At 56.7% G+C, this 11156-nt stretch overlaps 1 protein-coding gene across 3 annotated transcripts in view; it reads right to left on the bottom strand.

The window, feature by feature from the left end:
• Positions 1–1086: 1086 nt before the first annotated feature.
• Positions 1087–11156, bottom strand: part of KIF13B (kinesin family member 13B) — a 209989-nt gene continuing 199919 nt past the window's right edge. For all 3 annotated transcript variants that reach the window (XM_019965813.2, XM_019965815.2, XM_019965816.2), the window contains 2 exons: positions 8015–8861; positions 1087–5732 (listed from right to left, as the gene is read on the bottom strand). In XM_019965813.2, the coding sequence (XP_019821372.2) occupies positions 5446–5732; positions 8015–8861 (1134 nt within the window). In that variant the 3' untranslated portion in view covers positions 1087–5445. The remainder of the gene's footprint in view (positions 5733–8014; positions 8862–11156) is intronic.

Here is an 11156-nt window from a genome sequence, read left to right as displayed (position 1 = left end):
AGCAAACGGACACAATGTGACACCCCCACTGGCACCATCTTAGGGTCTGAGCGACTAGAAACCCCACAGCCTCAGGCAAAGGAGATCTCATTGAGTTGCAAGAGAGTAAGTAGCCGCTCAAAAAACGAGATTTATCCTAGGAGCTAGATCCATCTGAGACGCTTGCCTCGGAGCAGGATAGCTCCTGGCTGCCAAATTTCTGTCATTATTTGGCAGCGCTTATCTCTGAGAACAAGTCCTGGGCGCTTATGAATATAAACAAGTCCCACCAGGACGTGCTCTGACTGCTGGCCACCTCCCCGTCAGCCCTCCCGGCGGCTGTGGCCCTTACATATGCAAGTACATTTTATCTCAGGCGAGGCGCTGGCAGAGTGACTCACCGATGTGGGGCCACCAGCGTGCTGGGCTGACCACGTCCTCGCGGGGAGGGCGGGACCCTGGGGCCACCTCAGAAGGCCTGCTCCTCTCCCCAGTGCTGTTTGGGTCCTCGCTGGGTGCCACGTCCTGAGGATGCTGGCGTGAGGCAAGCAGGACCCAAAAATTTGCCATCAGTTTCCACAACCTGTGGAGATGGGACCTGCTGGCGCCCACAGCCTTAATCCTCCTCCCCCAAACCCCTTGCTGCGGAGGCTTTGAAGGTCCGCTCACCTGTGCAGCAGTGCAAGGAAGCCCTGCTCCCTGACTGCGGCATCTGACGGGGTGCGGCACGCAGATCCAGGGGGACACAAGCCGAGGCCCAGAGCCGGGACATGCCTGCTCCCAAAAGTGGCCTTCCACTGAGTTAGCCCAGAAGCTCCAAGTCTAAGGTCATCAGGAAGTTTCTGTTGGTCCTTGGCTCCTGAAAGATATCTCAACCGACAGGCCACAAAACCACATACGTGACAAAGACCGCTGGGCCTGGGGGTGTGCGCTCAGGGGACCTGCTTCTGCCCTGAGCCTCCCCTCTTCCAGTCTCCATGCTGAAAAGGCCAGCCCCATCACTCAGAACCAGGCCACCCCAGCCCCTGGGGGACAGTCTGGAATGAGCCCAAACACCCCTGCCTTGGTGGGGAGAGGGGAAAGCAACAGGAAGACCACAGACGCAGGCAGGAGATCATCTGGTTTTATTTAGAGGCTGTTGGTCATATGGTGGGAAGGCATATAAGGTACAAAATTACAGACGTTTAGTTCACTATACAATACAAATCATTAAGTCTTTACAGGTCACTACAGAGTCTTTGGATTTTTCTTAACTCCCATTTCACGTGTAGGAAATCAACAATCCCCCAATCAAAGTCACTTCCTTGTGTGAACCCATCGTATTTACAGAACTCCACACGAACAAAGGCTCCAAAATGCCCCCGACACGATTAACGAGCAGCACGCAGAAGGACGAAGGGTTCCTCCGAGAAGGGTGCACACAGGAAAATGGGGGTGGGGTCTCAGGCTGCACAACCTGTCCTGGAGGTGAGGAGTAACAGACAGACAGACAGACGGAGTGGTGACCCTGGGAGCTAGAGAGGTTGTGAGCACAGGCAGGCCTCCGTCAAGGGCGGCTCATCTTAGCCCACAAAACCTCCCCATGGTTTCACAGACAAGGGAGCTTAATCCAAGAGGAGGGAGAGTAAGGAAGGGGCAGGGGGTGTGCTGAACATCTAAGCCTTTCAGACTCCTCAGGGGCTGTTCACAGCTCACCAAGCATACAGGGCCCTTCATGCCAGCCTGGCCCACCCTACTCAGCCCCACAGCTGGGCTTTCTCATCCTCCTGCTCCCTCTGGGCATCTCAGTCAGCCACGCCCACTGCCTCTCCACCCCAGTCCCCTGGGGTCTGCAAAGCAGGAGGGCTCCCACCCCGCCTTGACTGTCCTCAGGGAGCCTGGAGCCCCACACCACTCCTGCTGTCTTACTAAATCCCAGGGCCTGATTGGCTGACATTTAAAATGAGGTCTGTCTGTCAAGAAGTCGAGGACAGAAGACAGAGGGAAGGGGGCCCCCTTCCCTCCTACCCAAACACTCTCCAGCCACACCCTACCCCCAAAAACCTCAGGGCAGCCCTTCGCCCTGCAGCGAAGGGACTGCAGCCCTTCAACTCACAAGCTGACATCAGTCTGCATCGAGGAGCGAGAAGAGGCATGACAGCCTGGGGCAGGGCGAGCTGCCTGCCCCAGCTACAAGAGGACAGTCCGCAAGCCCCCAGGAAGCCGGCGACAGCAACAGAGGGGCCAGGGCATCCCAGGAGCCTGCTCCATCCATACACACCGACCCAAGGTGATGTGGGGTCGTGACGCAAAGTGGGGAGTGGTCCGGGGGGGTGAGGGGGGTGCGAAGATAGCTGTCCCCACATGCTGTGAGGACACAGCAAGGCCGCCACAACGCACTGTGTTCTCCCAGAGCTCCCTCACTGCCCTCAAGGGTCCCAGGCCACCCAAGGGCCAGAGCAGGGCCAGGAGAGCCAGGCCAGCCACTGCCCTGCCAGCAGCGCTGACGAATGAGGGTGCCTGGGGCAGCCTGCGTGTTGACCTGGCCACGAGGACAGCTCACCAGGAGGACCAGTGACATGGCCTTCCTAATACAAGCATGGGCCCAAACTCGCTTCATTCTGAGAAAACCCCAGGCGAGCCGGGGGCTACAGACTTGAGAGCAGCGACAGAGTTTTCCTCACGAGAGGAAGGACCACCTCTGCACACAGGGGCCCTGGCCGCAGCCCCCCAGTCCCAACAGCACGAGGCCAAGGGCTCTAAGGAGATGCTGCCTCACTGGGTAGGGACGCCAGGCCCCGGTGAGTGCAGGGCAGGGCCGGTGGGAGACGCTCAGGCAGAGGGAACTGGGGATGTTTGAAAGGCAGGCCCCAGGAGGAGAAGGGGGTCCTGAGGCCTCCCGGGACAACAGGGTTGGAAGGAGCTGACCCACATCACCCAAGGCTCCTCTCAGCCCCGCAAGCTCCAGCCAAAAACCTGCTCAGGGCAGCAACCCTGCTGTCGTCTCATCCACTTTAGCTCAACCAGCAACAAAATGAGCGCAGCCCCTCGTCCCCCAGCTGACCAGCCCAGGCCGGTTCTGCGAGGTTGTGACGCCCGTCGCAGGGCAGATGGGCCCCAGCAAGTACTGGGCTCCGTCCATGAGGATCACAAACACCCCAACCACTTTCTGGTTCCCCACATTGTCTCTGCAAGTGTGGGGTGCACGACTTTCTGCCCCCAGGCAGCTCACAGGGGCTCTGGGAGCAAGGGCTGCCCTCCCAGGGACAGGAGGGTGTCCATGGAGAAGGATCTCACACTGGAAACAGGTCTGAAGGCGAACGTCTATGCTGGGAAGGAGGTTGTGTAGAAAAGCTGACACGGAGTTAAGAGCACTTAGTTCAGGCACACACCTTGCCTGGCAGAGGTTCCCCCAGCAGACCAGTGGAGGATAAGGAAGGGAGTGCCAGGGGTGGCCCCACAGATGGGACCCCTGGCCCCCTGCAGACCTGGGGCTCCGGCAGCCCTGGCCCCGAAGGAAGGAGACAGGTTTCTTGTGGCAGAGGGCAAACCACCAGCCTGGAAGCTGCACCCAAGGGATGAGGAAGATGCCTTCTGCCCGGGTCAGGGCAGCTGTCATGGGGGAGCCCCCCACCCCTCCCCAGAACCCCCGGCCAGCTGTCCGCTGGGGCAGCAGATGGGAGCAAGGGCACACCGGGCCAGGTCACTAAAACCTGCAGACTCCATGCCGGGCTGCTGTGCCCTGGGCAGGTGGAGGTCCAGGTGGGCTGGGAGCTGCTTCTCGGGGACACAGAAAGAGCCGGGATGGGGAATCAGAGCCTGGGGCTCCCACACACTGGAAAAACCAGTAACTCTCCTTGGTTTCAGTCTGCTCACTGTGAGAACCCTTCCAGGTCCCAAGCTAGGAGTATTTATTGAGATGAAGGGGTGCGATCTTAGACTCCCGGGCCTGTCCCCCATTCTAAATAGGGCCAGGGCAGCTTGGGGTAATGAGATCTTGTTCTGGGTAGGCGAGGCCACGGCCGGCAGAGCCTGCACGCAGCTCCGTCCTATCCCGCGGTCCCAGAGGTGACAGGAAGGTGCCTTGGCGTCAGCACGCCGGATCGTGGAGGCCACTTCATCCGAGCTCCTCCTGTGGAACCAGGGCTGCCTTCAAGTGAGGGGCTTCACGTTGCTAGACAACCGAGTTTTGTTGTTCTTTTTTTTCAAGCTTTCTGGCTATCATTTTTAAGAGTCTAAACACGAGAACTGAAAAGGCAGCCTAGAATGTTGTGTGCAAACTCCAGCTCCAAGCTTCCACCCTCAACTACACGGTGTCCCCAAATCTTGCTCACAGCACAGGCCCAATGGCTCCCGCGAGGACAGGCAGGGAAGGCAGCCGAATGTTCGTCACCACTGACCACCACCTTGGTAATCTGAGACGCACTGATGGAAAAAGGGCTCAGGGCCAGGGCTGTCTGGCCCATGGCTCCTAGAGGTCCCCAGGGGTGAACCCCGCCAGGCTGCAGCCCTGGGCTGAGCAGGCATTAGGGCACAGAACTGCCATGAAGCTGAACTGGTCTAAGGACCCTCCCAGACCCCGAATTGCACCAAGGAAGGCCGTGAGGCCTCTGAATGCAGAAGCACAACCACCACCTCCTCCCGTTTTTGCTGTCAGCTGAGAGTAAGGCCACTTGTGCGCCTGTGTTTAAGACACAGGGAGGAGCTGAGTGTCCTCTGGCCCCTCCAAGACCCCCCGTGTGAGGCACCAGGCTGGCCATTCCACAGCGGTCATGGAGGCCAGTGATGTGCAAGGTGGGCCCTGGGCACTGGTGCTGGGCGGATGATTGTGGCTCGCAAACAATTTTAGATTTTGAAAAAATAAATATAAATAAATATATTCCAGGAACTCTGTTAAGGGAATAAATGACAAAAAGAGAAAACTTTCCAGGTATAAAGATGCTGAAACACCCACAAAGACACCCCTAAGAAACCCTGTGGAAAGAAAGAGGGAAAGAAGGGGCAGGCCCAGGGCCCAGGCACTTAGAGGAGCCAGCACTTGGGGGGTGCTGGGGTAACTGGGGTGCAAGCCAGGACTTGAGGCGCTGGGGGCCACCTCCATGGAAGTGAAAAGGCACTAGTTAACAATTATGTTTTAAATTAAGAGGTTAACGGGGTCACCAGAATAGAACAAAGAGCAACAGCAGCCATGAGTGGGCAGCCCAGGCCCAGGGACACAGCGGGGACCTCACTCTGGGCTTCTGAAACCTTCCACCTGAGGTCCAGCTGAGATGTGCCCTCACCCCCTGGGGAGAGGGTGAAACGGTGGGGGGTGAGGGGTGGGAGGGCACCAGCCCACGTCACCGTGCAAAAAGCATTCCTGGCCTGTCTCCAGGGAGAGCGGCTGGAGGGCCCCCCAGGACTGTCCCCGCAAAGGCTTGGAGGGGGCCAGTGCCCAGTGCCCTCTGCCCATCACCCCGGAAGTATAGGAGGCAACTGCCCCGCCGCTCAGCTGGCCCAGGACTTGCGGTTCTCGGGGTTCCCGTGGCCACGCTCGGCCCGCAGCGCCGTGCCCTCGGTCTTGGCAAGTGCTGCCGTCAGCGAGGCCAGGTTGGTGGCAGAGCTGGAGAGCGGGCCACTCCTGCGGGGCTCGGGGGCGCCCTGCAGACGGAGCCCCGCGCTGCGCCTCCGCCCCGCGCCTGCTGCCCTGCGCACGCGGCCCGGCCTCACCAGCAACCCGTAGCCAGGGTTGCACTTGAAGTACTGCTTCCCGCCGATGGAGCCGTCATTCTTACCTGCGGAAAGAGAGGAAGGTATGCAGGTGGCTCCCAGCCCCAGGGGACCCCCGTGCGCCCAAGGAGCTGCTCCCTGTGGAAGGTGTGGGGCCCCGGCAGTGCCTCCCAGGCAGCACCGGTGATCACTGCAGACAGATCCCTGTGGCCTCAGATGCCGCTTCTGATGCCCACGTGCCAAAGCAGAACCCCTCTTCCCCCTCGGCACTGACCGTTTTCAGTCTGGACAGTCAAAATGCAAACCAAGCAAGGAGGTCAGTCAAAATGCAAACCAAGCAAGGAGGTTGTAAGGTAGAATGATTATTTTTTCTAAATCTATTGGATGGGAACTGGCAAATTACCAAACTGAAGCTAGAGAAATGGGCTTCCCTGGTGGCTCAGTGGTAAAGAATCCACCTGCCACGCAGGAGACTCGGGTTTGAGCCTTTGGGTCAGGAAGATCCCCTGGAGGAGGAAATGGAAACCTACTCCAGTATTCTTGCCTGGAGACTCCCATGGACAGAGGAGCCTGGCGGCTATGGTCCATGGGGTCGCAAACAGCAGGACACAACTGAGAAACTCAACAGCAGCAGCTACTGAGCTGTCACCCTGGTGTGTCAAGGTGGGGAGAAGATGTTTCCTTCATAAAAGCAAATAGAAAATGCTTTAGGGTGAAGGCCAGCACAGGGCAGGGGGACGAGGAGTGGGTCCCTGATGCCTACGTGTCCACCAAGCTTCCGCTCAGGGAACGGCTGCCCCGCCCTGGGACACACTGGCAGGGGGGAGAAAGGCAATAAGGCTGGCGGAGCACAGCGTGTTGGACGCAGAGAGCCCCCTGTATCTCAAGAGAAAGTACGTCCACAGGAAACTTAGATGAGTACTCCCTGCTGCCTCCCTCGCAATGGCCAAGACGTGGAAGCAACCCAGATGTCCATCAACTGACAAGTGGATGAACACCACGGGGCATCCTTACAACGGGATCGCATGGGCCATAAAAAGGAACGAAGCGCTGACAGGCCGCGACCGGCTGAGCCTGGGGAGCTCGAGAAGGGAGATAAGCCAGCCACGGAAGCTCAGGCCTTTATGACTCTGTGAATATCCAAGTCCAGATTAGGACATTTCATATCAATTTCAACAACCAGTATAGATTCATGGTTTACCTGGGGCTTGGGGAGGTGAGTGTCTTGCTAATCGACATACCGCTTCTTTTGGGGGGTAATAAACCCATTGTAAAATCAGGTTGCACAACTCTGGAAATAAGTAATAACTACTGAACTGTACCCTTTAAACTTCTGGATGTTTTGTTATGTGAACTGCATCGCAATCAAACTATTTCCAAAAAACAAAAAAACCTGCAGTCCATTTGCTATATACAGTGTAGCTAGACCTAGAGGGCATTATGCTAAGTGAAATTAGATAGAGAAAGACAAATACTGTATGTTATCTCTTACATGTGGGACTGAAAAAATAAAGGACTGTAACAAAACAGAAGCAGACTCGCAGGTGCAGAGAACAAACTGAGGGTCACCCGTTGGAGAAAGGGAAGCGGGAGGGGCAAGACAGACGTAGGGGATTAAGAGGCACAAACCACTGCGTATAAAATAGGCTACAAGCACACATTATACGGCACCTGGAACACAGCCAGTGTTTTATAATAACTTTAAATGGAGTATAATCTATAAAAAATCTGTATCACCAGTTTGTACCCTGGAAACTAATACTGTAAATCAACTGTATCTCAATTTTTAAAACACAACAGGAAAATAATTATTTAAGCCCTGCCCTCAGTTTTTCTGCAAATGATGATGTCTTGGCTTGGAGGTGAGCCGTTCTATACAAGAGACTCACCTCTCCTTCCATCCTCCTGCTGGGGGCCCAGGAGCCTGGGGGTGTCTGGGGAACACCTGAGGCATCTGAACCTCCACATGGGCATCAGAGTTTGTAACCTGAGCTAACACAGCACACAGAGCTGCCATGATAGCTCAAACGCAGCTGTTTCTGTGACTAAAAACTAAACTCCAGAATTTAAATTCATTGTCGAATTAATATTTAGTAGCTTTCAATGACTGTCGCACGTTTCTGACAAATCTCTGCAGGTTAAAAAAAAGAGAGAATCTGACTCTTAAAACACTTAGGAGAGCCTTATCTAGAGAAAATTCCTGATTTTGAACAGTGGCAACTGCGGGGCTCAGAGAGGTCAACGATGTGCCCAAGGGCATACAGCAGGTGCTTGGCAGCGACCACACTTTTCGGCCAGACTGCAGTGGGCATGGGGGCAGCACCTGTCTCAAACTAGCATCACTCACCTGAAGGTAGGTCCAGCTCCACTCCAACCCAGGTGCCCTCCTGAAAGTCGGTGGGCCCCACGTATCTCACGATGCCCGTCTTGTTGGTGCCCACCGTCACATACTCTCCTTCCTTGAGCCACTCTGGGACCTCACTGGCTTCTTCAGAATCCGAGGAGACTTCCAGCTTTCCCAGGGCCTGAGCCCCAGCACTGCCGTCCCCCAGGTCCCTTGAGGCCAGTGGGTCCTCCGCTGTCCCCAAGGGGCCACCGGGGTCCCCGCCAAGCATGCGTGTGAACGACTTCAGCTCCGAAGTCCGCACCTTCTTGATCCTGAACGGAGAGGTGGGAGGGGGCGGCTGGAACCGGGGGTCTGAAGGCGGCGGTGGCCTGGAGACATCGGGCTCTGGGCCGGCCACTGGTTTCCCCTGGGGCTGGGTGTCCTCTGGCTTCTGCGGGGCGGCAGGGTAGCTCCTGCTCGCCTGGTTGGGTGGTGGCGGGCCCGCTGCCTGGTTCTGCTTCTCTGCAGACGCCCCGGCTGGGGCCAGGGCTGCCCCGCTGCCCGCTGTCTTTCCCTCCACCGAGGCGGCCGGGGGCTCGAGGGCGGCCAGGCTGGGGCCCGGAGGGGTTGAGGCCATGCCATCCAGACCCGGGCCACAGGCGTCTGACAGGGTGGCAGTGGAGACGCTGTGTGAGAAGTAGCCGCTGGAGGCTTCGCTCAGGGGGCTGGGGGGCCCATCCCCACCCTCAGGGGCTGGGGAGGTGGGTGTCACTCTCGGGGGCCCATCACAGGTCCTGGGCGCAGGGGTGGCTGGCAAGGCCACAGGCATGCTGGGGGCCACGCGCAGCCCCCCATTCTCCTGCTGAGCCTGGAAAGGGGAGAGTTGAGAGTTAGGCATTCCTCCCCAAAGCCTCAAGGCCAATCCTGTTGTCGTTGGAGACAGACAGCTCTGATGGTGGGACTAGAGTGGCCTTGCAGCAGGGTGGAAGGTTCCCACATCAGCCTCTCCATGCAATCTCTGAGCACAGATAACAGAGGCCAACAGTCTGCAAGCCATTGCTGCCCCTCCCTGCCCTGACCCGGGCTGAGCAAGGCAGCCCCGAGTGCCCCTCATTGCCGCCCCCTTCCATAAGGCACAGCTCCTATAGCTGCCTATGATAGTATGGTTTCTAGTTAAGAATTACACATTTGGTCTTAAATGTCTTATTTTTTGGTACAGAACTCCTAAAACCCCTGGGGTTTCCCAAATGCTATAAAGGTTTCCTGATACTCCTAACAAGCCCCTTACGACCACATCTAAGTTATGTTAAGGGGGGTGACTTTTGGAAAACCCCCAAGGAGGGGCTGGTTGCCAAGGGGACCAATCACATGCCTAGAAGGGTGTAAGTTTCCATCCCATCCCTGACCTCTGGGAAGGGGCTGGAGGCTGACTCACTCAGCAGTGGCCAACGCTTTAATCAACCATGCCTATGTAATGACCTCCACAAAACCCCTACAAGGACGGGGTTTGGAGAGCTTCTGGGCAGGAGAACATGTGGCAATGGGGGCAGAGCACCGTGCCCAGAGAGCACGGCAGCGCCCTGCCCTTCCCCTGCAGGTCTCTCCCACCTGGCTGCTCCTATGTTACATCCCTAATAAACTGATAGCCTAGTACGTAAAATACTTCTCTTGAGTTCGCTCCAGCAAATTCACTGAACCTGAGGGAGGGGTCAAGGGATCCTCTGGTCTGGAGCCTGCAGGACTTGGCATCTGAAGTGGGGGCAGTCTTGTGGGGCAGAGCCCTCAAGCTGCGGGGATCGGATACTGTCACCAGGTAGACAGGGTCGGGGCGGAGTTAACTGTGGGACACGCCTGCCTGGTGGTGGGAACGATGACGCAGGGCGGCAACTGGGCAGTGTGGTACAAGTCGGGCAGGAGAGCCTTCACATAAAGCATGGTGCATGTGAATGCCGGACTCCCTCTTACACCTCCTGCACTCAGGCCCGGAGCTCCTCTCTCGGGAATGGACCCCCCCCCCTCCCCGCCCCCGTCCAGCACCAACTTCCTGGGGAGGCTAAGAGGATCACTGGAGGCCAGCAGAGCACGCTGCTCCTGCAGAACTGAAACGGTGGCCTCAGCGAGGGATCTGGACGAGCCAGAGCACAGCTCGGCAGGAAGCAACAACCCTGGGGCCTGTGGGGCCAGGAGGCAGGGGAAGAGGAGGGACAGAGGTTGCCTGTAGGCTGTCCCCTTCACTTGAGAGGCTGTCCCCTTCCCGAGAGGCTGTCTTTTGAGACGCTGCTCAAGGCTGGTCCCACGGCCCGCATCAGGGTCTCCGATCTGGAGACTCGTGGGCCGAGGAGCAGCCAGCCCGGCGAGCAGGGCTGAGTGAGGCCGGAGCTGCGCTGGGCTCCCCGCCTCTTAGCCCTGGGTCTGAGTCACTCCAGCAGAGCTCCACGGCCCCGCCGTGCTCTCGGGTGTTCCTGCCGTGATAACTGCAGCCACCGGAGAAGGCAGCAGATTATCTTTCTGTTCCCGGTGCACATTGACAGGGAATGGGAGACGGAGTGGGAAGCGGGCTGTGGGGCGAGAAGGGTGCTGCTCAAAAAAAGAAATATGTTCTCAATATTTACGGAAAGATTATTTATCTTACAGGAATGGCCATTTTCCATTTGAAATACAGGATTTATTTGAACTGGGAAACAACTGAGATCTATAAGTCTCTTACAGTTACTTGGCTTAACTCAGCAGTTTGATAAATCATGCATTTTCACGTGAATTGTCATTTATATTCCTGTCTCCGGAGGCCCTCCTCCCCCCACAAGGCACACTCTCAGGGTACGAAATTAACGGCACCTCTTGAGATTAACAACCCATTTTTGTGATGGATCTCTGGGCTGCAAAATTTACTAAATCCAGTAGATCAATAACTGTCACCAGCATAAATACTCTAAAAGATGAGGCAATCCTTCAATCATTTTTCTTTCGCAACTTGTACATGTTTTATTTATCCTTTTCTATTCTATTTTTAATCTCACTGACCAGGCAGGGAAGAATACACAAGCAAAATTTAGGAAACTCTGAAATCTGAACAGTAACCACGGTTCTGACATAGTCTGCAGTTCCCTACTCCCTGGGGATAAGGCCGTCCCCCCAGTTGCAGGATCTGCTGAAGGAAAGACTT

Source organism: Bos indicus, chromosome 8 (assembly GCF_029378745.1).
Source record: "Bos indicus isolate NIAB-ARS_2022 breed Sahiwal x Tharparkar chromosome 8, NIAB-ARS_B.indTharparkar_mat_pri_1.0, whole genome shotgun sequence".
Lineage (NCBI taxonomy): Eukaryota > Metazoa > Chordata > Mammalia > Artiodactyla > Bovidae > Bos > Bos indicus.
Note: the sequence above shows the minus strand (reverse complement) of the source record. Positions and strands in the feature narration are given on the sequence as shown.